This window comes from Myxine glutinosa, chromosome 9 (genome assembly GCF_964187855.1).
Source record: "Myxine glutinosa chromosome 9, kmMyxGlut1.1, whole genome shotgun sequence".
In the NCBI taxonomy this organism is placed as follows: Eukaryota; Metazoa; Chordata; class Myxini; order Myxiniformes; family Myxinidae; genus Myxine; species Myxine glutinosa.
Window position 1 is genome coordinate 149,519,269 of NC_136269.1, and position 23,264 is coordinate 149,542,532.

Genomic DNA, 23,264 nt, shown 5'->3' on the forward strand with positions numbered 1-23,264 from the left:
CCACCTTCGACCCCAATTCTTATTTTTAATGCTGGAAAACCCTCCCATCTACTTTCGCAACAACCCTCTCGACGAAGTTCTGTGACTCAAACTTTTGGGTCTCACCATCTGCCATGAAAGCCTGGTGTTGGCCTAGCGGTTAGGGTGCTGGCTTGGGATCCTAGGATCCTGAGTTTGAATCCCGGTCAATCGTTGAATTAACGCCAGGGGGGTTGACTCTGCCGGTCATCCTTCCGAGGTCGGCAAATCGAGTACCAGCTTGCTGGGATGAATGGGCCGGTGTATGCCCCGGTTTAGAATAGGTACACCTTATCCCTGCATGTCATAAGAGGCGACATGGGATGGCGTCAGGAAGGGCATCCGGCCATAAGAGCATTGCCTCAAATAGGGAACCATGATGATTGTCATGGGGCCCGCAAGGCTAACCCCCTCTCGAGCAGGGAATATGGCCTTAAAAGGGGAATTTTTATTTTCTCATTTATTTCTATCTGCCATTATCTTTCCTGGAAAAACCACATTTACAAGCTGGCCTCCAAAGCCAGTCGCCGACTGGGCATCCTCCGTCGTGCGAAGTCCTTCCTTGATACTCCTGAGCTCCTCACCACATACAAGGCTTTCATCCACAGCTGGATGGAATTACTGCTCTCCCCTCTGGGCTGGTGCTAATACCTCACACCTAGCTCGGATTCACGCAGTTGAAACCAAAACTCTCAGAATCATTGGTATCTCCCGTGATGAAGCCGATTCTGAGGGCCTTTCTCTCTCACCGCAGACAGGTTTGGTGGTCTTTCTGTCTTCTACCGACTCCTATACAGCTTAGATCCCCCAGCTCTGCCTGTGCTCTGTCCCCCAAATATTCCTGCAGGTCGCATAAGATCTGCGAGCAACCCTCTTCTGGTGAAATTGCCAAAATCAAGACTCTCTGCTCACCTTCACTCTTTCATTCCTCTTTTTTCCCACCTCTGGAACAAACTCCCTCACTCTCTTCAACCCCTCTCCTCCCTCCAGGTCTTTAAAACAGCTGTTCACCACCATCTCTTTATCTTCCCCCATCCAAAACCTTGATCTTGTCTACCCCCGTTAATACACCCCAAATCCACCTCTTTCCATCTCCAACTTCTTTCCTGAAATTCCGAGTGCTTTTCCTTTGCTTTATACTGCACCCACCCCTCACCACCCCCCCCCCCCCTCCCCTCCCTGCCACAGATGTACCGTTGAGTTCACCAATCAGAGCTGAGAATCTGGTCAAGTGACAGTGGGACAGCAGATACTCCACACAGCAGATCCAAGCCCGGCTACGCCATTGTTAGACTATCGGTCTTGTTTACTACTTGACTACTGTGATCTAACTATTCGACCTGTTGCTCCGTACAGGTTGTAACGTTTATCATTTTGATTGCAATCCTGCTTGTCGCTTCACCAACGGGTTTAACCAAAAGACAGACATTGGCGTTTCCCAATCCCTCTCCCACCACCCATATACCCCTCCCTCCCCCTCCTTTCACCACCCGTAAACCCCCACCCCCTATCTGGGTCGGAAGTCCATGCTGCTTTGCTTGATGGTCAGCATTTAGAGGACATAGGACTGACAAACCTCTGGGGTGAGTATCTCTTGTTGGGGGCAGGTGGGGGAGGTTTCCGCCTAAGTGCCACGTTCACAGCAAAAAAGAAAAGCACCACAACTTGATGGCACCAAATGTTTTCATGGAGGTTAATTCCCTGAAGGTCAATGGCGTGTTTGTCTGACATCAAGTCCCATGCTGTTTATTGTCTGATCGCATGCATGATTTGAGAGCGTGTGATTTGTGGCAGCTCTTCCATGAGCCTCAAACTGTAGAAAAAACAATACAAATATTTAGGATGACAGTGATATGCACAGGAAGACATTTTTACTTGGGTAAAGGTTTATCTTTAAAATGTCGGGAAAATGTCATGTTGAAGACTCACTTCCAATATGATGAAATTAAGTTCTTGTAGAAGGCTGCTAGTGTCATCTTGATGTTTTGACTCTTGAGAAATAGCACTGATAAGGGATGGAAGACAGATAAATAGGATCTATTACATGACGATGCATCATTCTTTCTCAACTTCTGCTGCACTTTCACGCCTTGGAGCACTAAAACAGCATTAACTAGACACTAGAGGGTTCATAGAACACGACACCGTGCGCAGTGTTCAAGCATATACAGATCAATATCTCAAAAAGGTGTGAACGGATTTGGACGAAATTTGGTAGAGAGGCAAGGACGAAATGATTAGATTTTGGTGAAGCTCCGGATTTGGATACTATAAATTTTTAAAAGTGCTTCTTCACCATTGATAGATCAGGCAAAAAACAACGTCGCATGATATCTCAAAAAGTTGTGGATGACTTCAAATTTGGTGGTGACATATTTGCATATTTGAAAATCAATGAAATCAATCAATGAAAGCGATAAATAACATATTTGAAAAAGTTATGGATGACACGATATTTGGGCATGACACCTCGCACACGGTGACCAAAGAGGTTGAAACCACCACATTCTGCTCTCTTTTGTCTCTACCTTCTGCAGATGTTTATAATGGGCCCTTGTACTGTGTTTTAGATCGGTGAGGTACAGGTTCGATATAGCGCTGCTCTTTGTCTCTGTTCTTTTTGCTGTGCATTGCATGCACCATTAATTGCTTGCAATTGCGCCCTTTTACATTTGTACATCCCCCCCTTTTTGATTGATTGCTCATCAATTACTTGTACATTAAAGTGCTTTAGGTGCACCGTATGCTTCCCACTTGGCCCTGCATCCACATGGTAAATAAATCCCCTATTCTTCAACTGTTCTTCCAATCTGTATGTGCCTGTCCTTTCCTCCATTGGTCTCGCACCGGCTGTACTGAGTATTAGCCTAGGTGATTTTAATTCCTCTAATTGGCTTTAATCTGCAGTTCCGGTGTGCACTGGCAGCTCCACGGCTGCATCCAACTAAAATCATAAGAAAGGATCAGTGTATAATTGATGGTGCAAGACCCGGTTGGAAAAGCACGTGCCTTTAGGTAAACGGTAATTAAACGGAGGACCATGGGGTAACCTGATAGACTAACTGCCACTCGAGGTTGATTATCAACCTGCCATGACACGGAGTTATCTGTGCTTGGTGGCCTTAGGCCCGATAAGTCTGAGGGGAACTGAGACTCCCCCTCGTAAGTAAACCCAGAAACATGGCACGTAACAATATATTGTTACATTTATGGGGGTAGGTAAGAGATTACTGTAGGAGCATCTCGATGTACATAAGTAGGGAAAATGTAGCTTAAGGTAGTGTTTAAATGTCATCATGTGAGGGATGATGCCGTGTTAATTAGTAGCAGGGTTTAAGATTAATTTCCCTTGTCCGTGATACCCTCTGTGGCCATCCCTAAAATTTAAAACAACCGCCAGCCAAGCAAGACAGCAGCCGGCTAGGACTCATGCTCCATGGACACATGCGGCAAAAGACCCGCCCAGGAGGGGCGGGGCGAAAGTGGTACGATGGGAGGGGAAAATAGGGCCGGCAGGCCACGCCCCCCGAGTGACGTGGCCGGATGAGGTAGGCGGACGAACAACAAGCTTCAAGATTGGTTCGTCTGGAGCGAGAGCGCGAGCAAGAAGCTTCGCCATTTTGTGTCCTTGGAAGAGAGTGTTTTGTGTGGGGATTGTGCGGGAGCTTTGACTGCTGGGCTCACCAGGAAGCCAAAGGCCACGCTTTCCTTCCCCAAAGGGAGGAGAAAGGAATGAGGGCCATCTACATGCTCGCCACCAGCTCTATAGCGATCGCTTTCGGCACGCAGAGTTCGACGTTGGCGCCGTTTTGCTGAGCTTCCTGCGCAGGTCGCCCAGGGCTTCGACAACTGCCGTCCTTCCAAAGGATCCATTTTGGGCCAGCTAAGTGCCGGAGAGGGACTTTTATTTTTTTACCTTACCCTGTGTCTGTGTGGAGGTACCTCACCGTATTTTACCTCAGCTATATTTTCGTTATTTGCATTCCACGCGCCTCATTTTATTATAAATTATTATCGTTACATTTTCGTTGTTGCGTTCTTGTTTGGGTTTCGGAATAAAGCCTTGTGTTCGTGAAGTTAATCGCTTCCTGTTTCTTCCATCTCGCACATGTCATAACCGCCAAATTGGAGACCGCCTCAGGAGTTAAAGCTGGTTCGGTTCAGCCGTCCAAGACTGGTGATAACTAGCTGCGGACACGACAATATTACATGGTTCTTGGAAGTATTATGAAAGCAATTTGTGTTCTCCAATCTTCAAGTATATAATTCAATTTAAATGATTGATTAAAAAGGTTTAAAGGTGTATAAATTAACTAATTCTGGGTCTTACCACCGTTTTACCCGGATGGTGTCGATTACACCACCCTATCTAAGATGTTGCATTTGTTCTTCGTGCCTGGAGTTTGTGTCCATTATGAGATCATTGAAAATAGTAAGTTTCCTGTTTGAAATGATTTTTTATTTTGTTTCACTGCTAGACAGGCAGACAGAGTATAAATATTAGCGCTCCTCTATGTGCATGTGCGATTGGGATGAATTCAGAGCCAAGGTATGGTAAAATGGCAAACTTGTCTTCCTATTCATGCTCCGATTTGTGTTCAAAATACAACATTTAATTTGAATAAGTTGGTCCTCTATCATAAACTGACAAGACAGACGGATGGACAGATATAAACCAATTGCTTAACCCTGCTATTGCTTCGTACGTGCGGGGTAAAAAAAAAAAATCTAAGCGCCATCTATTTAAATACACAGAAGGTGTAACGGTGTGGAGATGTGAGGGTTCGGACCCAGATGAGGGAGATCAATTTGTGAAAAAAAAAATGAGAAAAATAGATTTGAGATAATGGAGGTTGAGAGACGAGAGAAAAGAGGAAAGGGGAGAGTGAAGATAAGTGAAATAATTTTATAAAGGAGAGTAGAGAGAAATGGAAGGGAGGGTCATGGATCATGGATCATGGTCATGGATGGGCCAGGGAAGGTCAACATTTACATAATAATTGCATACACGATACAAAGGTAGGCTCCCATAGGATTTCAAAACAGGCAATGCATTTAGATTCCAAAACTGAGGAGCATAGGTACAAACTTACGCAGTTCATACAACTCTTTGAAATGTCCCTGATCTGTAATGTTTCTGATATGTGCAACGAGATGGTCTGCATGTTCAAAAGAAATTCCGCATCTCTGAAAGAAAACAAAACAAAACAAAGAACAAGGACAATTGAGGAAGCTTACCGTGACAAATATTAGATCACTAAACATCAGTGCCTAAAGCAGATCTTAAATAAATGTGCTCAAGGCAAACCAAACCATACACATACCTGAAAGTGTTCCATGGCCTCTTCAAGGGAATTGAATGCAGGTTGAACAAACTTCACAAACGTCTCCATATTCGGTTGGACTCCTAACTCTTGCATCGTTTTCAAAATGTACAACATACCTACAACAAAAGCCGAACAAATGTGACTTAACCACTGGTGGTTTGGCCACCATGGCATCAACAGTCGAAAATTAAACATCCGGGCCTGCAAACATTGACGACACGAGAGAGGCAGAAGGTAAGCTACACGGATAAAATAGGTTCTGGGCCTGAGGATTAATCGGGACAATACTAAGGCTTCATTGCTGGAGTATGCTGCACTCGCTGCCTGTTTAACATGACACAAGGATTGCCGCAATTTTAGGAATACAATACGCACCCCCAAATGTGTTATGAGTCTTATGACATATATTGAATTTAGTTTTTACCTCCGCCACCAAAGGTGGATGGAGGTTATATTTTCACCCCCGTCTGTCTGTTTGTCTGTTTGTTTGTGTATAAGATATCTCAAAAAGTTGAGGACGGATTCGGACGAAATTTGGCAGAGATGTAGCATATGTGACAAGGACGAAATGATTACATTTTGGTGAAGATCAGGATTCGGATCCGGTTAATATAAGTTTTTTAGTGATTCTTCACCATTGGGAGATAGGGCCAAAAACGATACAAAGCAGGATATCTCAAAAAGTTGTGGGTGGATGATTTTGATTAAAGGTGATTCTGTATTGTGATTTTCTGGTCTACTCTGGGATACAAAACGAAAACTGTTCACCTGGCGGAGGTATGCTCTTTACTGACTGCCGTTCTAGTTTACCATATATAAACCAAATTTGTTATGCAACATATTGAATTTGGTTTTTTTACCATGTATAATACGCACCCCCAAAATTGTTATGAATACGCACGCACCCCTCCTCCAGCATTGCAAAAACTCCACAATGCTCCGAAGGTTCTCTGCACGAGGGAGCACGAGAGGAGCGACCGTCCGCCACGCAGCCAGGACCAGCAGAGCGGAATGTGACTGCCTCCAACAACCGACAGGACAGAGGAAGCGAAATGCGACCACCTTTGACGAATGTCAGGACAAAGAGAGACAAAACATGGCGAGACCGTGTCTTTTTCCTCCAGCTCTCGAATGTTCCACGCCGACGTCACATTCTGTTCAATCATCGAGCGCTACTCAATGATCCCATCCTGCCTCCACCAATCACGAAGGCCGAGGCGTGGCCTCTTTGTTACAAGTCGTCGGGGGTGGGGGGGGGGGGGCGGGGGTGGAGTCTGGTCGACATTCGGGAATGTTAAGATGACATCGGGGTTTCCTTGCCGATCGGCAAATGCTGCTTCTGTCGGCCGTGGCGGCGCTGTGAGCGAATGAGTCCATTTGTTATCGTTGTTTTACTACCGAAGTTGGCCGAATGTTTGACTACCGAAGTTGACTGTGTCCTGCTAACCTATCAAATATGTCCCAACCTCCAACATTTTGGTCGAACACACCTGGATTAATATTAGCGTCACTGGCCCCAGTGTCCACCACGACCTCACAAAATTCCCCCTCAATTTTGCATCTAGCCCTCAAATTACCCATGCCAATTTTTCCACAATTCAGTATTTTCACCACAGAAGGGCGCTTCTCCATACACTTGCCCGCCGAGCATGGCCCCGTATGCTCGGCTCATTCCAAATTCCCAAATTTATTCCACAGCTCTCTTCCCAAGCCGAGAGTCCACAAATCACAACGGAACATCTGTGGAAGACCATGCTGACACCATCATGTTCCACAGATGCTCCAATGGTTGTCCAGTGGACTATAATCATTCCTGTCCATGCGGTTCAACCCGTGTCCATAGACCAGCACAGCATGGCAGGTCATCACATGCAGGCTGTCCCAGAGTCTCAGGGAGAGCCTGCCAGGCCGCATGCCCGGGCGATCACATCGGACCCTTATTGGCCATCCGTGGTGCCGCCACCAAAGCGCAACCTACAACACCTCCCCCTAATGATCCTCATGATGCACCATGGCAGGTGCCCAGGAGTAACCACTTGGGACCCCCTAGAGGTCTCAACCCCATCCAGGGTCTGGTGGCCCTGCCGGCCCGAGATACTCGATTGGACGGCGGCCCGATGGACCAGAGGCGCCACACTCTGGATCTGATTTAAAATAAAAATGATGTGCGAATGTTCATTCAAAGGCAATAAATCAGAACCAAATAAGATTTATAGAAAATGAGAATGTGATTTTTGGGGTTTCATATCAAGTTTGAAATGTAACATCAATGTCCCATAAAGACATCCTTTCATGCGAGTTGTTACACACACACACACACACACACACACACACACACACACACACACACACACACACACACACACACACACACACACACACACACTACCTGGTTTGTCGTTGGCTTTTCTCTGAAGAACCAACATTGGCCAGAAATAGTGTTGCCGAATGGGCATTCCCATTCTCTGGAAAATCTTCACCAATGCAAACACTTTATCTGAACAATGGGACAAAAGGTGTTTGCAATTTATTTTTAGAAATGCACAAACAAAACATCTATTTTTAATGTTTTTTGTTCGTTTGTTTGTTTGTTTAATTCCTTGTTTTTAAATAATACTCACCAACTTCATCCAACCTCAAGAGAAACAAAAGGGTATTTTCATGTGGATTCGTGTGGATTCCTTCCTGAATCATCAAGTCACAGTACTTGGTAATACTTTCCAGTGGCTGCATTAAAAAAATAAAAACAGTCATTAATCAATGCCACTGTTAACAGAACTCTGAGTAATCTTTTCCTCACAAGGTACAGGATGCCTGCAATTCCAGTTAAAAAACGAAAAAAGCCTTAATTACCAAAATAAGAAAAGTAGATCTCTCGTAAAATGAATGGCTCTACGAGTCGGCAAAGCAACTGTTAACAAGTGTTTTTCCGATTAATCCTCAAATTGAATTTCCATTTTTGTGCTGAGCCATGAGGAAACGAGATAATTTCCTAAAATGAATTTTTGACCACGATACATTTCGTCGTTACTTATCCAATCTCAACCATACTTGACAGGATGACTAAGGGTTACACAATGAAGGTTGTAGCGCATTCATTTGCACCTCAAGCGGTTTTCTCGCCCGAGCGGGTTTTCCCCATCATTGCCGCCAATGGGGTTGCGTGTTGAGGTGTACAGTGCATTCAGAAAGTATTCAGACCTCTTCACTTTTTTCACATTTTGTTATGTTGCAGCCTTATGCTGAAATCGTTTAAATTCATTTTTTCCCTCATCAATCTACACTCAATACCCCATAATGACAAAGAGAAAACAGGATTTTAGAAAGTTTTGCAAATTTATTAAAAAGAAATAACTGAAATATCACATTGACAAAAGTATTCAGACCCTTAACTCAGTACTTAGTTGAAGCACCTTTGGCAGCGATTACAGACTCGAGTCTTCTTGGGTATGATGCGACAAGCTTTGCACACCTGGATTTGGGGATTTTCTGCCATTCTTCTCTGCAGATCCTCTCAAGCTCTGTCAGGTTGGATGGGGACCGTCGGAGGACAGCCATTTTCAGGTCTCTCCAGAGATGTTCGATTGGGTTCAAGTCAGGGCTCTGGCTGGGCCACTCAAGGACTTTCACAGAGTTATCCCTATGCCACTCCTGCATTGTCTTGGCTGTGTGCTTAGGGTCATTGTCCTGTTGGAAGGTGAACCTTCGGCCCAGTCTGAGGTCCTGAGCGCTCTGTTTCAGGTTTTCATTAAGGATATCTCTGTACTTTGCTCCATTCATTGTTCCCTCAACCCCCAGTCCCTGCTGCTGAAAAACACCCCCACAGCATGATGCTGCCACCACCATGCTTCACCGTTGGTATGGTATTGTGCAGGTGATGAGCGGTGCCTGGTTTCCTCCAGACATGACGCTTAGAATTGAGGCCAAACAGTTCAATCTTGGTTTCATCAGACCACAGAATCTTGTTTCTCAGTCTGAGAGTCCTTTACGTGCTTTTTTGCAAACTCCAAGCGGGCTTTCATGTGTCTTTCGCCGAGGAGAGGCTTCCGTCTGGCCACTCTGCCATAAAGCCCAGATTGGAGGAGTGTTGCAGTGATGGTTGCCCTTCTGGAAGTTTCTCCCATCTCCACACAGGATCTCTGGAGCTCAGCCAGAGTGACCATCGGGTTCTTGGTCACCTCTATTACCAAGGCCCTTCTCCCCCGATTGCTCAGTTTGGCCGGGTGGCCAGCTCGAGGAAGAGTCCAGGTTGTTCCAAACTTCTTCCATTTAAGAATTATGGAGGCCACTGTGCTCTTGGGAACCTTCAATGCAGCAGAGATTTTTTTGTAGGCTTCCCCAGATCTGGGCCTCGACACAGTCCTGTCTCTGAGCTCTGCAGGCAGTTCCTTCGACCTCATGGCTTGGTTTTTGCTCTGATATGCATTGTCAGCGGTGAGACCTCATATAGACAGGTGTGTGCCTTTCCAAATCATGTCCAATCAATTGAATTTACCACAGGTGGACTCCAATCAAGGTGTAGAAACATCTCAAAGATGATGAAGAGAAATGGGAGGCACCTGAGCTAAATTTCAAGTGTCATAGCAAAGGGTCTGAATACTTTTGTCAATGTGATATTTCAGTTTTATCTTTTTGATAATTTTGCAAAGCTTTCTAAAACCCTGTTTTCTCTTTGTCATTATGGGGTATTGAGTGTAGATTGATGAGGGAAAAAATGAATTTAAATGATTTCAGCAAAAGGCTGCAACATAACAAAATGTGAAAAAGTGAAGGGGTCTGAATACTTTGTGAATGCACTGTATATCTGTGTTAAACTAGCTTTATTGTGGCGTTTTTTCCAAGGCCGCTTCTAATAAGAAAATGAATGATAATAGCATTATATTAATGTTATTACAAAACAATATTAATGCTAATAATGTCCCACATCCTCAAGGGGGTTTTCCTCCTTGAACAAACATTGAGTCAACGTTTATAAATAGCTTATTGTGGCGTTTTTCGGAGCGAACTTCTGAAACCCACTTCTGCTGTTTAACACGAAACTGAAAGGGGGAAGCCCTGAGTGTGCTCATTTACCAAGCAGCCAGCTAGCGCTTGCCAAGCCAGCCGTTCCTTAAGGGTTTTGAATGGAGTGCTTGCTCAAATGCTCAAACCACTTGGCGATCTCTGCACAAGAAACTTGGTAAATGAACACACACCCAATGTTCTTGAGACCCGACCATAGATCTACTGTCATCTCTATATCCTAAAGAGGAATGACCCTTCCTGGTGCTCCCGTATTGTGCGGGTGTACAAGTTTACGAAATATTACAAAACTAGTGGGGTCACCCGTGGGAATCCCACGGGCATGGACGTGTGTGACATTTCGACATATTGAGTTCGATGCTGCACCTGCACATTCAGTTTCACAAAATGGTTACTGGCAATTTATCAGATCCAGAAATGATGTAATCTACACAATGTATTTACTTCTGATAACATGTGAATGCCTGTGCGTGCACACACACACACACACACACACACACACACACACACACACACACACACACACACACACACACGCGCACACACACGCGCACGCACGCACACACACACACACACACACACACACACACACACACACACACACACACACACACACACACACACACACACGTATATATCCCACATCCATACATGTTTAAAGTGTACGTGCCCTTCGCTCCTCCCATATACACACAGACATCATAGATACCACCGTAGGGAATATTCACACAGACATCATAGTTACCACCGTAGGGAATATTCACACAGACATCATAGTTACCACAGGGAATATTCACACAGGCATCATAGTTACCACCGTAGGGAATATTCACACAGACATCATAGATACCACAGGGAATATTCACACAGACATCATAGTTACCACCGTAGGGAATATTCACACAGACATCATAGTTACCACCGTAGGGAATATTCACACAGACATCATAGTTACCACAGGGAATATTCACACAGGCATCATAGTTACCACCGTAGGGAATATTCACAGACATCATAGTTACCACAGGGAATATTCACACAGGCATCATAGTTACCACCGTAGGGAATATTCACACAGACATCATAGTTACCACAGGGAATATTCACACAGGCATCATAGTTACCACCGTAGGGAATATTCACACAGACATCATAGATACCACAGGGAATATTCACACAGACATCATAGTTACCACCGTAGGGAATATTCACACAGACATCATAGTTACCACCGTAGGGAATATTCACACAGACATCATAGTTACCACAGGGAATATTCACACAGGCATCATAGTTACCACCGTAGGGAATATTCACAGACATCATAGTTACCACAGGGAATATTCACACAGACATCATAGTTACCACCGTAGGGAATATTCACACAGACATCATAGTTACCACCATAGGGAATATTCACACAGACATCATAGTTACCACCGTAGGGAATATTCACACAGACATCATAGTTACCACCGTAGGGAATATTCACACAGACATCATAGTTACCACCGTAGGGAATATTCACACAGACATCATACTTACCACAGGGAATATTCACACAGACATCATAGTTACCACCGTAGGGAATATTCACACAGACATCATACTTACCACAGGGAATATTCACACAGACATCATAGTTACCACAGGGAATATTCACACAGACATCATAGATACCACCGTAGGGAATATTCACACAGACATCATAGTTACCACAGGGAATATTCACACAGGCATCATAGTTACCACCGTAGGGAATATTCACACAGACATCATAGTTACCACCGTAGGGAATATTCACACAGACATCATAGTTACCACCGTAGGGAATATTCACACAGACATCATACTTACCACAGGGAATATTCACACAGACATCATAGTTACCACAGGGAATATTCACACAGGCATCATAGTTACCACCGTAGGGAATATTCACACAGACATCATAGTTACCACCGTAGGGAATATTCACACAGACATCATAGTTACCACCGTAGGGAATATTCACACAGACATCATAGTTACCACAGGGAATATTCACACAGGCATCATAGTTACCACCGTAGGGAATATTCACACAGACATCATAGTTACCACCGTAGGGAATATTCACACAGACATCATCGTTACCAAAGGTAACTCACCACAGTTGTGTTGATCAAGTGTTTGAGGAAGAGACTGCCGATAAAGGCCTTGCTTTTCACAGCAGCGAGGCCTTCACAAGTAATCCGCAGCAACTGAAACGCAGGCTCCACAAGCCCCTGCGTGACTAGACGAAGGCAAACGTTCATATTCTCTGGTAAAACAAAACGATTTCACGCATTACGGAAGGCTGCCCTCGGTTAAAAGTGGAACACACCCAAAAACACAAACGCACGTAACCTGCGCGGCCAAAAGAGCTCGGAAGCGACTCCACCTCGGCGGCACCGTCCGTCTCGCACCTGACATGAAGAGCTGCTTGTGCTGCAGCCGTTTGATGACGTACGCAACGTGCTCGTCGTGTCCAAATCTTCCCAGAGTGTAAAGCAGCTCCAGTAGATGACGGTTCAACAGGGTTACCTCCTGATTTGCATTTTCAAAAAACTGCAAGAAACACAAATGAAGACAATCATCTCAAACATTCCATTCACAGACAAGACAAGATCTCGTCTTTCACAGACAAGATGGCACAGACAAGACAAGACAAGACAAGATCTCGTCTTTCACAGACAGGATCACACAACGTCAGAGATTATCACTTCCTTCTTTTGCGAACAACTTATCAAATTCAAGGCAAACAGTCCCATCAGACCTTCCAAGTGAAACAAAGCAAAGCCATATTAGTATTTGGGTGGTCCATCTGTGAAGTATGGTGTTGTGGACAGAGGACAGCAAGATGGTCACATGCTCACCTGTGACCTAAGTGTGGTCATAGATTTGTTTCCTTTTTGAGAAAATATTCACTGAAAATGCTGTCGTGGTACAAATCAATAATCACATTTCAATTCTGTGAACTTCCCAACATGGATCGCCACGAAGGGTATGTCGCCGTCATCCCCCTCCTCCTCCCTCACCCACGTGGTAATAACCAAGTTTCAATCGAACAACTCCTTGCGCTCGACCCCGCTGGACTCCTCTGTCCTCGTGCTCGACCCCGCTGGACTCCTCCGTCCTCGTGCTCGAGCCCGCTGGACTCCTCCGTCCTCGTGCTCGAGCCCGCTGGACTCCTCCGTCCTCGTGCTCGAGCCCGCTGGACTCCTCCGTCCTCGTGCTCGACCCCGCTGGACTCCTCCGCCCTCGTGCTCGACCCCGCTGGACTCCTCCGTCCTCGTGGTCGACCCCGCTGGACTCCTCCGTCCTCGACCCCGCTGGACTCCTCCGTCCTCGTGCTCGACCCCGCTGGACTCCTCCGTCCTCGTGCTCGACCCCGCTGGACTCCTCCGTCCTCGACCCCGCTGGACTCCTCCGTCCTCGTGCTCGACCCCGCTGGACTCCTCCGTCCTCGTGCTCGACCCCGCTGGACTCCTCCGTCCTCGTGCTCGACCCCGCTGGACTCCTCCGTCCTCGTGCTCGACCCCGCTGGACTCCTCCGTCCTCGTGCTCGACCCCGCTGGACTCCTCCGTCCTCATGCTCGACCCCGCTGGACTCCTCCGTCCTCGTGCTCGACCCCGCTGGACTCCTCCGTCCTCGTGCTCGACCCCGCTGGACTCCTCCGTCCTCGTGCTCGACCCCGCTGGACTCCTCCGTCCTCGTGCTCGACCCCACTGGACGACTCCGCCCTCGTGCTCGACCCCACTGGACTCCTCCGTCCTCGTGCTCGACCCCACTGGACTCCTCCGTCCTCGTGCTCGACCCCACTGGACTCCTCCGTCCTCGTGCTCGACCCCACTGGACTCCTCCGTCCTCGTGCTCGACCCCACTGGACTCCTCCGTCCTCGTGCTCGACCCCACTGGACTCCTCCGTCCTAGTGCTCGACCCCACTGGACTCCTCCGTCCTCGTGCTCGACCCCCTGGACTCCTCCGTCCTCGTGCTCGACCCCACTGGACTCCTCCGACCTTCTTGCAGAATTAAAATTTCCTCGGGCTCAAGTTCGTGTTTTATTGCACCATAGTCTGGAGGTTTGCTTTGGCCTCATGGAAGGATTTGATTTGTAAAAGGATTGTTCCATCTATATTCTCAGCATCAAAAATCTACTCTGCTGGAAGAGCTTTCACAAAATCTGTCTATCTCTTTGTCTGTCTGTGTCTCTCTCGTTAAGTCCATCATGTTTGCAGCTATCATGTCCATTCCCTGGGCACTGGTTCACCGAATCTTGTGGCAAGGTAGTGCCGATGAAGCAGCTTGCTTTCTCATGATGCAAGGCTAACTTGGCACAGGGAAACCTAAAGTCATTACACAAGACTCGCAACAGAGGTGTATCCATCTTCAGGTGAGCTAAGAAATCATTTTGCAAACCTTCACGGATGAAGTTTCCAAATATATGAGGTCCTGAATCTCAACAAGATGTCAGGGCGGCTGGTCTCTGGGCATATGTCGGGCATGTGACAATCTGGTACTTTGTTCTGCTTGCCAAGACTTCTACCTGCAAAATAGCACACCTTCCTTTCCTGGCTTGCTGATTTTCCCCACTTACACAGTTGGTGCATAGCTCCCAATGGAATCCTCTCCCCAACTTTTCTCAGTATATGTTAGAGTGTCCCAATACAGTGTCTTGAGCCCTGCCATGTCCCTCATATACGAGTACATGCTTGACCTCTTCAATTTCAGAGCTCAGATTCCAGATTATACTGGACAAATCTCAACTCAAACCAAAAGGACAGCAGCAGTAGCTGCCCTCACCACTGACTCACACCTGGCCCATTGAAAGGATCACATTTTGGTCTCACACTTGGAACATGCCTTTCCATCCAGACAAATCATGCATTTTTACCTCATCTCTCCAGAAGGAGTGTGAACATAACTTTCTTTCTACAACCAATTACCCGAAATATTTCGTTTCTCAAACCTCGAGACCTCCAACATCATCAGGAACTCCCATTCCTGGGCAAATCCAATCTCAAAATTTGCTTCCAAACCCAAATGCACACTGGGCATCTACCTTTACAACAGCTCTGCCTTGGGATATCGGAACTTCTCAGCCTATAAACATATTTGTCTGTAGCTCAATGGAGTACTGTTCTCCTGTACGGAGAGGTCCCCCCCACCAAATCCAAAGCTAGCATCATCGGCGTCTTTCACAAAGTAGTAAAGCACAGTGCTGCTGCTTTCTCACCACAAACAGGTTTTGTGGCTTCACTGTTTTCTACCACCTTTCCTCAGGTCATTTTCCTTCTGCTTCTTCATCCGTTCCTCAAACCCTCCAAGTTGCATGCATTCTTCCAGCAACTGCTTCCTTGTGAAACTCTGGGCTTAGTGCTCACCTCCACTCCTTCATTAGTCTTGTCCCACTTGCAGAACCTCCTTTCTACAATGTCCTCGTGTTCTTCAGTTGGCAGTTCACCACCATCTCAGGTCATCCTCTATCCCCATGCTTAATCTAACTACCCCAATCCATCCCCATCTATTTCCAGGTTTCTTTCTCTTTTCTTTCTCTCTGTCTCTTTTTCTCTGTGTCTGTCTCTCTCTGCCTCTCTCTCTCTCTCTCGCCCCATGCTGGTCGTTGCTGAGTTGGGCGTGGGTGTGGCATCATGGCGGCTGTGCGTGTCGAGCTGCGAGTTCTCTGTCATGTTGGTCGTTTTCCCATCCCCAATTTCGCTCCCTCGTGTCCTTGATCATGCTTGTAAAGTTTCCCCTGTGTGTCCTTTCTTTATTGAGACGAGAGGGGGGGAGAGCGCATACGGTAGGTGGTGTTCGGGTGCCTCTTTCGAACCTCCGGGTTTGAGGCCTGGCTTCCATTTTGCCGGGTTTTCCTAGTTCAGGCAGCGGTGTTTCGCTGCTCTAAACGTTTCTTGGACTCGGTCCATTAGTTTTGTTTTTTCCTCCACTTGCCGGTGTTGCTTGGGGTTGGTATCGTTTTGTTGATTTCTCACTTTTTATTTATTTAAATTGTGTTCGCTCGTTATGGCAAACGATTGTTTGAGGAATAGCATGTACGACTCGCTCACTCGCAAGCATGGGCTGGTGTGCGACCCTCCAAGAGAGGTAAAGATATAACAAGTGCTTCTGGCAATTGGAAAGAGCGTCGGCTCACATAATATCCGTGCAGCCTCTCGTATGAACAAGAAGGTTGTTGTGTTTGTATCGGAGGTGCACATGGTGACCTCCGTTGTGGAGCAAGGCCTTCTCATAGAGCCCGACCTGTTTCTCGTGGTTTCCCCATCACATACACCTGCGGTGAAGGTTAATATGTCGAATGTCCCTCCCTTTGTTAAAGGTGAGGACTTGTGTGCTCAATTGAGCCAGTTCGGTACGATCGTATCAAAATTGACAATGGCGCCGTTACATTCGGCAAGGGTTAATTTAGACATGTGATGACTTTTAAAAGGGTCGTTTACATGATATTGCCCGAAAATGAGCAAAAGCTAAATGTAGTTTTGCATGCAAAGATTAAGGGCCATAATTCTAAAATGTATGCCCCCACGGACGTCATGGCATGCTATGGGTGTGGACCTTACCGACACGTAAAAGTTCCTGTCCCAGTTTGGTGAGATCATGAGAAAATCGAGACCAGGTGATTGCAGGTTCTCCTCCCTCCCCACCTAATGGGTCGGATGATATCGTAGACTCCTCCCCATGACCTATTGGTGAGCGGGAAAGAATAGACCACTCATCCCGACCTGCTGGTTTGACAAACCTGCTGGTCTTTCACTCCCTCTCTCAGTTCTCTTCACCCTCTCTTTTGCTCAAGGTCAACTGCCATCTGCTTGGAAATCAGCCAACATCACCGCTTTGCACAAAAAAGGTGCAAAAACAATTCCTAGCAACTACAGACCAATCAGCCTTCTCCCAATTATCAGCAAAGTCATGGAATCCATCATTGCTTCGGATATGAAATCTTTCCTCTTCTCCAATGGCTTGATCTCTGATCATCAATTTGGTTTCAGACCAGGTCACTCTACTCTGGACATGCTGCTTCTGCTGTCTCAACAATGGATGGAGGTCCTCAATGCCAAACAGGAAATTAGAGCTGTCTCCCTCGACATATCACGTGCCTTCGATACGGTCTGGCACCCCGCTCTGCTCACCAAACTCTCCTCCTTTGGTATCCATGGAAATCTCCACGCATGGCTGGCGGACTTCCTCTCTAGTCGTAGTCAACGTGTGGCCCTGAATGGGTTTCTCTAATCTCCTCTTCCTGTTCAGGCTGGAGATCCCCAAGGCAGTGTTCTGGGCCCTGTGCTTTTTCTGGTCTTCATCAATGATCTCTCTGACTCTCTTGAAAATCCTCTCTATCTCTTTGCTGATGACTCCACTCTCTGCCGCTCCATTCCTCATCCCTCAGATCGGCAGTCTGCAGCCTCCTCACTCTCTGCAGACCTGGACAAAATCACAGACTGGGTAAACAAATGGAACATGTCTTTCAATCCTGACAAATCTCACACTTTTACGATGTCTCTCCGAAAAGACCGACTGGACAACCCTCCCATCTACTTTCTGAATAATCCTCTCCAAGAAGTTCTGTCACTCAAGCTTTTGGGTCTCACTATCTGCCATGATCTTTCCTGGGAAAACCACATTTCCAAGCTGGCCTCCAAAGCCAGTCGCCGACTGGGCATCCTCCGTCGTGCGAAGTCCTTCCTTGGCACACCTGAGATCCTCACCACATACAAGGCTTTCATCCGCAGCTCAATGGAGTACTGCTCTCCCCTCTGGGCTGGTGCTCCTGCCTCACACCTAGCTCGTCTTCACGCTGTTGAAACCAAAGCGTTCAGAATCATTGGAATCTCCCGCGATGACGCTATCTCCGAGGGCCTTTCACTTACTCGCCGCAGGCAGGTTGGTGGTCTTTCCGTCTTCTACCGACTCCTCTCCGGCCTTGCTCCCCCAGCTCTCTCTGGGCTCTGTCCCCAAAATATTCCTACAGGTCGCACAAGATCTGCCTGCAACCCTCTTATGGTTAAACTGCCAAAATCAAGACTCTCTGCTCACCTTCACTCCTTCATTCCTCTTTTCTCCTGCCTCTGGAACAAACTCCCTCACTCTCTTCAATCCCACTCCTCTCTCCAGGTCTTTAAAACGGCTGTTCACCACCATCTCTTATCTTCCCCAATCCAAAACCTTGATCTTTTCTACCCCCCGCTAATTTCACCCCAAATCCACTTTTTTGAGGTGACTTTTGACTTCTTTCCTGGAAGTCCTTGGTGTCCTTGCGTTTTATACCTATCCTGCCTCCCCCCAGGCCCTCTCCCTCCCACACATCTCCCGATGTCCCTGCTCTCAAATGTTGTGTTGTGTGCTTCCTCCCCTTCTCTCCCCATCTTGTCGACCGCTCCCCTTTTTATATACTTTGTTTGCTTGTTTGTTTATTTGATAAATGTTAGCTCTTTCACGAGCCTCGACTCTGTATACAAAAAAAAAAAAAAAAAAAAAAAAAAAAACCTCTCCCTCCACTGTTCAGGACTGTACAGATGACAACATGGAAGGGTTCGTAACAGTGTCGCATAAAAAAAGGACAAACGTTCATGTCCCATCGTCAAGAATGCAAGCACAGAACAAAGTAAGGTACTGGTTGTGTCAAATGTGTCGCTGAGCTTGTGTCGAGAATCCCTGTTTGGGATTGCAAACTGAACCGGAACCGGTTTTAAATCTAAGCAATTCGTTTGCACCACTTGCCCAACTGTTTGAGGGTTCAGAGTGCGATATAGACATCGAGAATCCTTGTGCCTCTCAGGAGGACACAAGCATTGATATTGATAACCCTGATGTCTTAAATGACATTAATGTAACTCGCAACGGTACCCGCCCTATGGGTGGGGCTTCAATTGGGAAGCCCAAATGAAAAGGCAAAATATCAGAAATTGAAGGCTTTTTAATTTTAAACGATTCATATAAACATCCGTTGAATCATATCACACGCAAATCATCAAAATCTAAACAGTATATGGTGTCCATTTTGAAAAAAGATTGAATTCTGCAAAACGGAAGCGGCTGCTGCATGTCTTTCTCAGTCGCACGTTTATGTGTGAAGAGTGCGCGCCGAATCTAACACGTAAGCGGCCGCTCCACCTGTTGCTCAGTCGCTTTGCACACGCTTCCATGTTACTTCGGAGCCGCACGTTTATATACGTCAGAGTTCGTCAGGAGTCGATCAACTCTCTCATGATACGTAGAATAAACAGTATTTGTAGAATTTCAACAAAAGCCACATCACTGTTCATATCGGTAAATATAATTCCATCGTATTTGGAAAAACCGGAAAATTATAAAACTTGGAAAAACAATCAAGCCTATTTTATTCCCAGGGGTCCCAAGAATACCCACCCAAAATATCGTTGCGATCGGTTGAGCCGTTTTTGCGGTACCTTCAAATGGACGGACAGACATTTGGTGAATTATAGTAAGATGGTCACAGAGGTGGGCGCAGAGATGGCCGGGTGTATTACAAAACAGATAAGTCAGACAGCCCCACAGAGGAAACCTGTAAGCCGACACATCTGGAACAAAATAAAAGGGATGATAAGGAAGCTGCATGTGACTATGAGCAGCTAAACAGGAATGAAAACAATATCCATGTTTCTGATCCTGGGGAGATTTGTACCTCAGAAATAAGTTTGCATCAGGAAGAGAACGACAGAGATGATGCGGTTGATTTTGATGAACCCTACTCGACCCCCGTCAAGTAGTGGGTTTTGTGCCCAAGAAGATGAGGATAAGGACACTGCAGTTACAGTAGATGAAATTAGAAAATTCCTCGATGAAACCTTCAGGAAAAGGAATGTCAGAATTCAGGATTATTTCCCAAACCTACATGCTTTTCTAAAAACTACTAGAAACATGATTCGTGAACCCCAGCAAGTTGGGATCTCAGAACCTCAATTTCAGCGGTTGAGGAAGTGTGCCACAAAGGCAGGAAAATAACTCCAAGAGGAGGAAAATTAATAAAAAATAAATGAAGGTAACGTCTCTCAACATAAATGGAGGCCGCAGCTGTATGCGGGCGGCGTCTGGAGGTGTTACAACTATTTGAGAAAGAAAAGATTGACATTTTCATGTTACAAGAGACACACACCAACCAATCTTGGGAAGACGAGTGGCGCAGAATGTTTAAAGGGTGCCATTTTTTTTCCAGTGCAGTTGAAGAAGCTAAAGCGGGGATGGCAATAATCTTGCATCTTCGTCTCGAACCATCTGAGATTCACTACAGAGAGATTTGTAAGGGTTTCTTGATGGTGGTGGATTTTATTAGCAGCAATCAAAAGGTTAGCATTATTAATGTGTATTGCCCCAGTGACAGTGCTGAAAGGGCTCTATTTCTTCCAAAATTAGCGGATTGTTTAAGCACTGTTGATTTGACTTGTTTAATTTGTATGAGGGGAGACTATAATTGCACACTCAACCCTCGACTGGACAGGAACACTCCTGAGCCACATCCACCCAGTGCAAAGTCCTTGGCACAACTTGTGAAAAAATACAAACTTAGAGATGTATGGCGATTACAAAATCCAAACACTCGTCAATATACATGGGTGTGCTGTGCAAAAAACCAGTTAACCATGGGTCGACTGGACAGATTGTACATGAACCAAGGAATGGTGAATTTGGTTAAGAGAACATGTATACCTCCATCTGGCTTTTCTGATCACCATTTTCTTTTCTGATTGTAATGGAATGTATGTTACCCTATCATTGCTGTAAGAGTGCACACTGAAATTTCAATGTGAAATTGTTACAAGATGAACATTTTAAAAATGCCTTCAGACTGGTATGGGAAGGATTAGAGAATAAAAAGTGTTCATATGTCAATATGTGACAGAGGTGGGACTGTACCAAATCAAAAATTCGGATTTTCTGCCAACAATATTGGTCATATGCCACCAGTAATACGTCTGGTTTGACAAGTGCTCTAAAAGCAGATGTACTTTAATATGAACAAGCGTTACGCCTCGGTCCCCCGTCGGGGAAGTGATTGGAGTTGTCAAAGTGGAAGATGCAGAAAACATGCTATGATATGATATTTTGCTCACAAGGTTCAGACATACATGGAGGCGGCCATCTTGGATTTTGACGTGGCGACCCAATTTACAATAGCGTTCTTCCTTATGCCGAGATACACACACACCAAATTAGAAGTTGGTACTTCGCTTATTTTTCAAGATATTCATCTCACAAGGTTCAGACATACATGGCGGCGGCCATCTTGGATTTTGACGTGGTGACCCAATTTTAAACAGCGTTCTTGCTTGTGCCTAGATACACCCACACACCAGATTAGAAGTTGGTACTTCGCTTATTTTTCGAGATATTTCGCTCACAAGATTCAGACATATACATGGTGGCGGCCATCTTGGATTTTGACGTGGCGACCCAATTTTCAATAGCGTTCTTCCTTATGCCGAGATACACCCACACACCAAATTAGAAGTTGGTACTTCGCTTATTTTTAAAGATATTCATCTCACAAGGTTCAGACATACACGGCATCAGACATACATGGCGGCGGCCATCTTGGATTTTGACGTGGGTTGCACCCACACACCAAATTCGAATGCGGTCCTTCGCTTACGCACGCACGCACGGACGGACGGACGGACACATTGACGGAGGGGAAAACCATAGTCCCCCTTTCGCTCCGCTGTGCGACGGGGAACAACAAGAAGCTGGAACATCTTGGGGAAGTGACCAATATCAGCAGCTGATAGAAAAAAAAGACCCTGCTGGCCGAACTGGTCAGGAGCGTGCGGCTGGAGCAATGATTCACCTGCGGATGAGCAGAATACACCTCGAGACTCCAAACAAAAATTTCTTCAAAATGCAGAAGGCCGCCAACACCTCTCGGCAGATTCAGAGTCTACGCTCTTCCGACGGTGTTCTGACTTGCCAGAGTGACATTAAACATTCACTGCAAGAGTTTCACTCAAACTTGTTTATTCCAAGAACTGTGGATACAACGACGGCAAATGAGATGATTGAACTTCTCCCATCTCTTTCTGAAGAGCAGCAACTTCAACTGGCATGTGACATTTCTCTTGAGGAGCTCACGACAGCAGTGAAACAACTCGAAGACGGCAAGGCCCCCGGAATTGACGGACTTCCTGCTGAATTATACAAAGTTTTTTGGAATGTTCTGGGGCCTGCTTTAATTGAGATTTTTCACGAGAGCCTAAATCAGGGGGAATTGCCCCTGAGCTGCAGAAGAGCTGTCTTATGTCTTCTTCCCAAGAAAGGGGATTTGCAGCACATGACAAACTGGCGGCCTGCGTCATTGTTAAATACTGACTATGAGATTGTGCCAAAAGTGCTTGAAATGCGTCTTAAAAAGGTCATCTCGTTCTTAGTTGGGAATGACCAAATGTATTGCATACCTGAACGATCCATGTATGACAGTAATCAAGTCTCTAACCAAGAAAATACTATCGGTCAAACTGCGTCGCACGCTTTTGGGTTATTACTCCTTGATCAGGAGAAAGCTTTTGACAGTGTGGATCACTCATTTTTGTTTGCAGTTCTTACGAAAGCAGGATTTGGAGAAAAAATCATTTCTTGCATAAAACCTTTACACAACAATGTATCATGCCTGCTAAAAGTAAATAACAGTCTGTGTCGTCCTTTCCCCTTTCAGCGCGGCATCCGTCAGAGCTGTCCACTGTCAGGCATGTTGTACACACTGTCCATCGAACCTCCACTGGCTCTCCTTCCTGCCACCTTACCTGGTTTGTCCTTGTCAAACAATTCCAAAATTGTTACGTCAGCATATGCAGACGACCTGTGTGTTGTGGTTAAAAACCAGGAAGATGTTTTTGAGCTATCCCG

The 23,264-nt window shown here is 46.0% G+C and overlaps 1 protein-coding gene across 1 annotated transcript in view; it reads right to left on the reverse strand.

Annotated features, from left to right (window-relative positions):
- Positions 1-23,264, reverse strand: part of LRPPRC (leucine rich pentatricopeptide repeat containing) — a 210,322-nt gene that overhangs the window by 143,623 nt on the left and 43,435 nt on the right. Inside the window, exons 8-14 of the mRNA XM_068127929.2 lie at positions 12,815-12,956; positions 12,518-12,669; positions 7,967-8,072; positions 7,735-7,842; positions 5,343-5,461; positions 5,112-5,205; positions 1,948-2,023 (exon numbers count right to left, since the gene is read on the reverse strand). Coding sequence (XP_067984030.2) covers positions 1,948-2,023; positions 5,112-5,205; positions 5,343-5,461; positions 7,735-7,842; positions 7,967-8,072; positions 12,518-12,669; positions 12,815-12,956 — 797 coding nt within the window. The remainder of the gene's footprint in view (positions 1-1,947; positions 2,024-5,111; positions 5,206-5,342; positions 5,462-7,734; positions 7,843-7,966; positions 8,073-12,517; positions 12,670-12,814; positions 12,957-23,264) is intronic.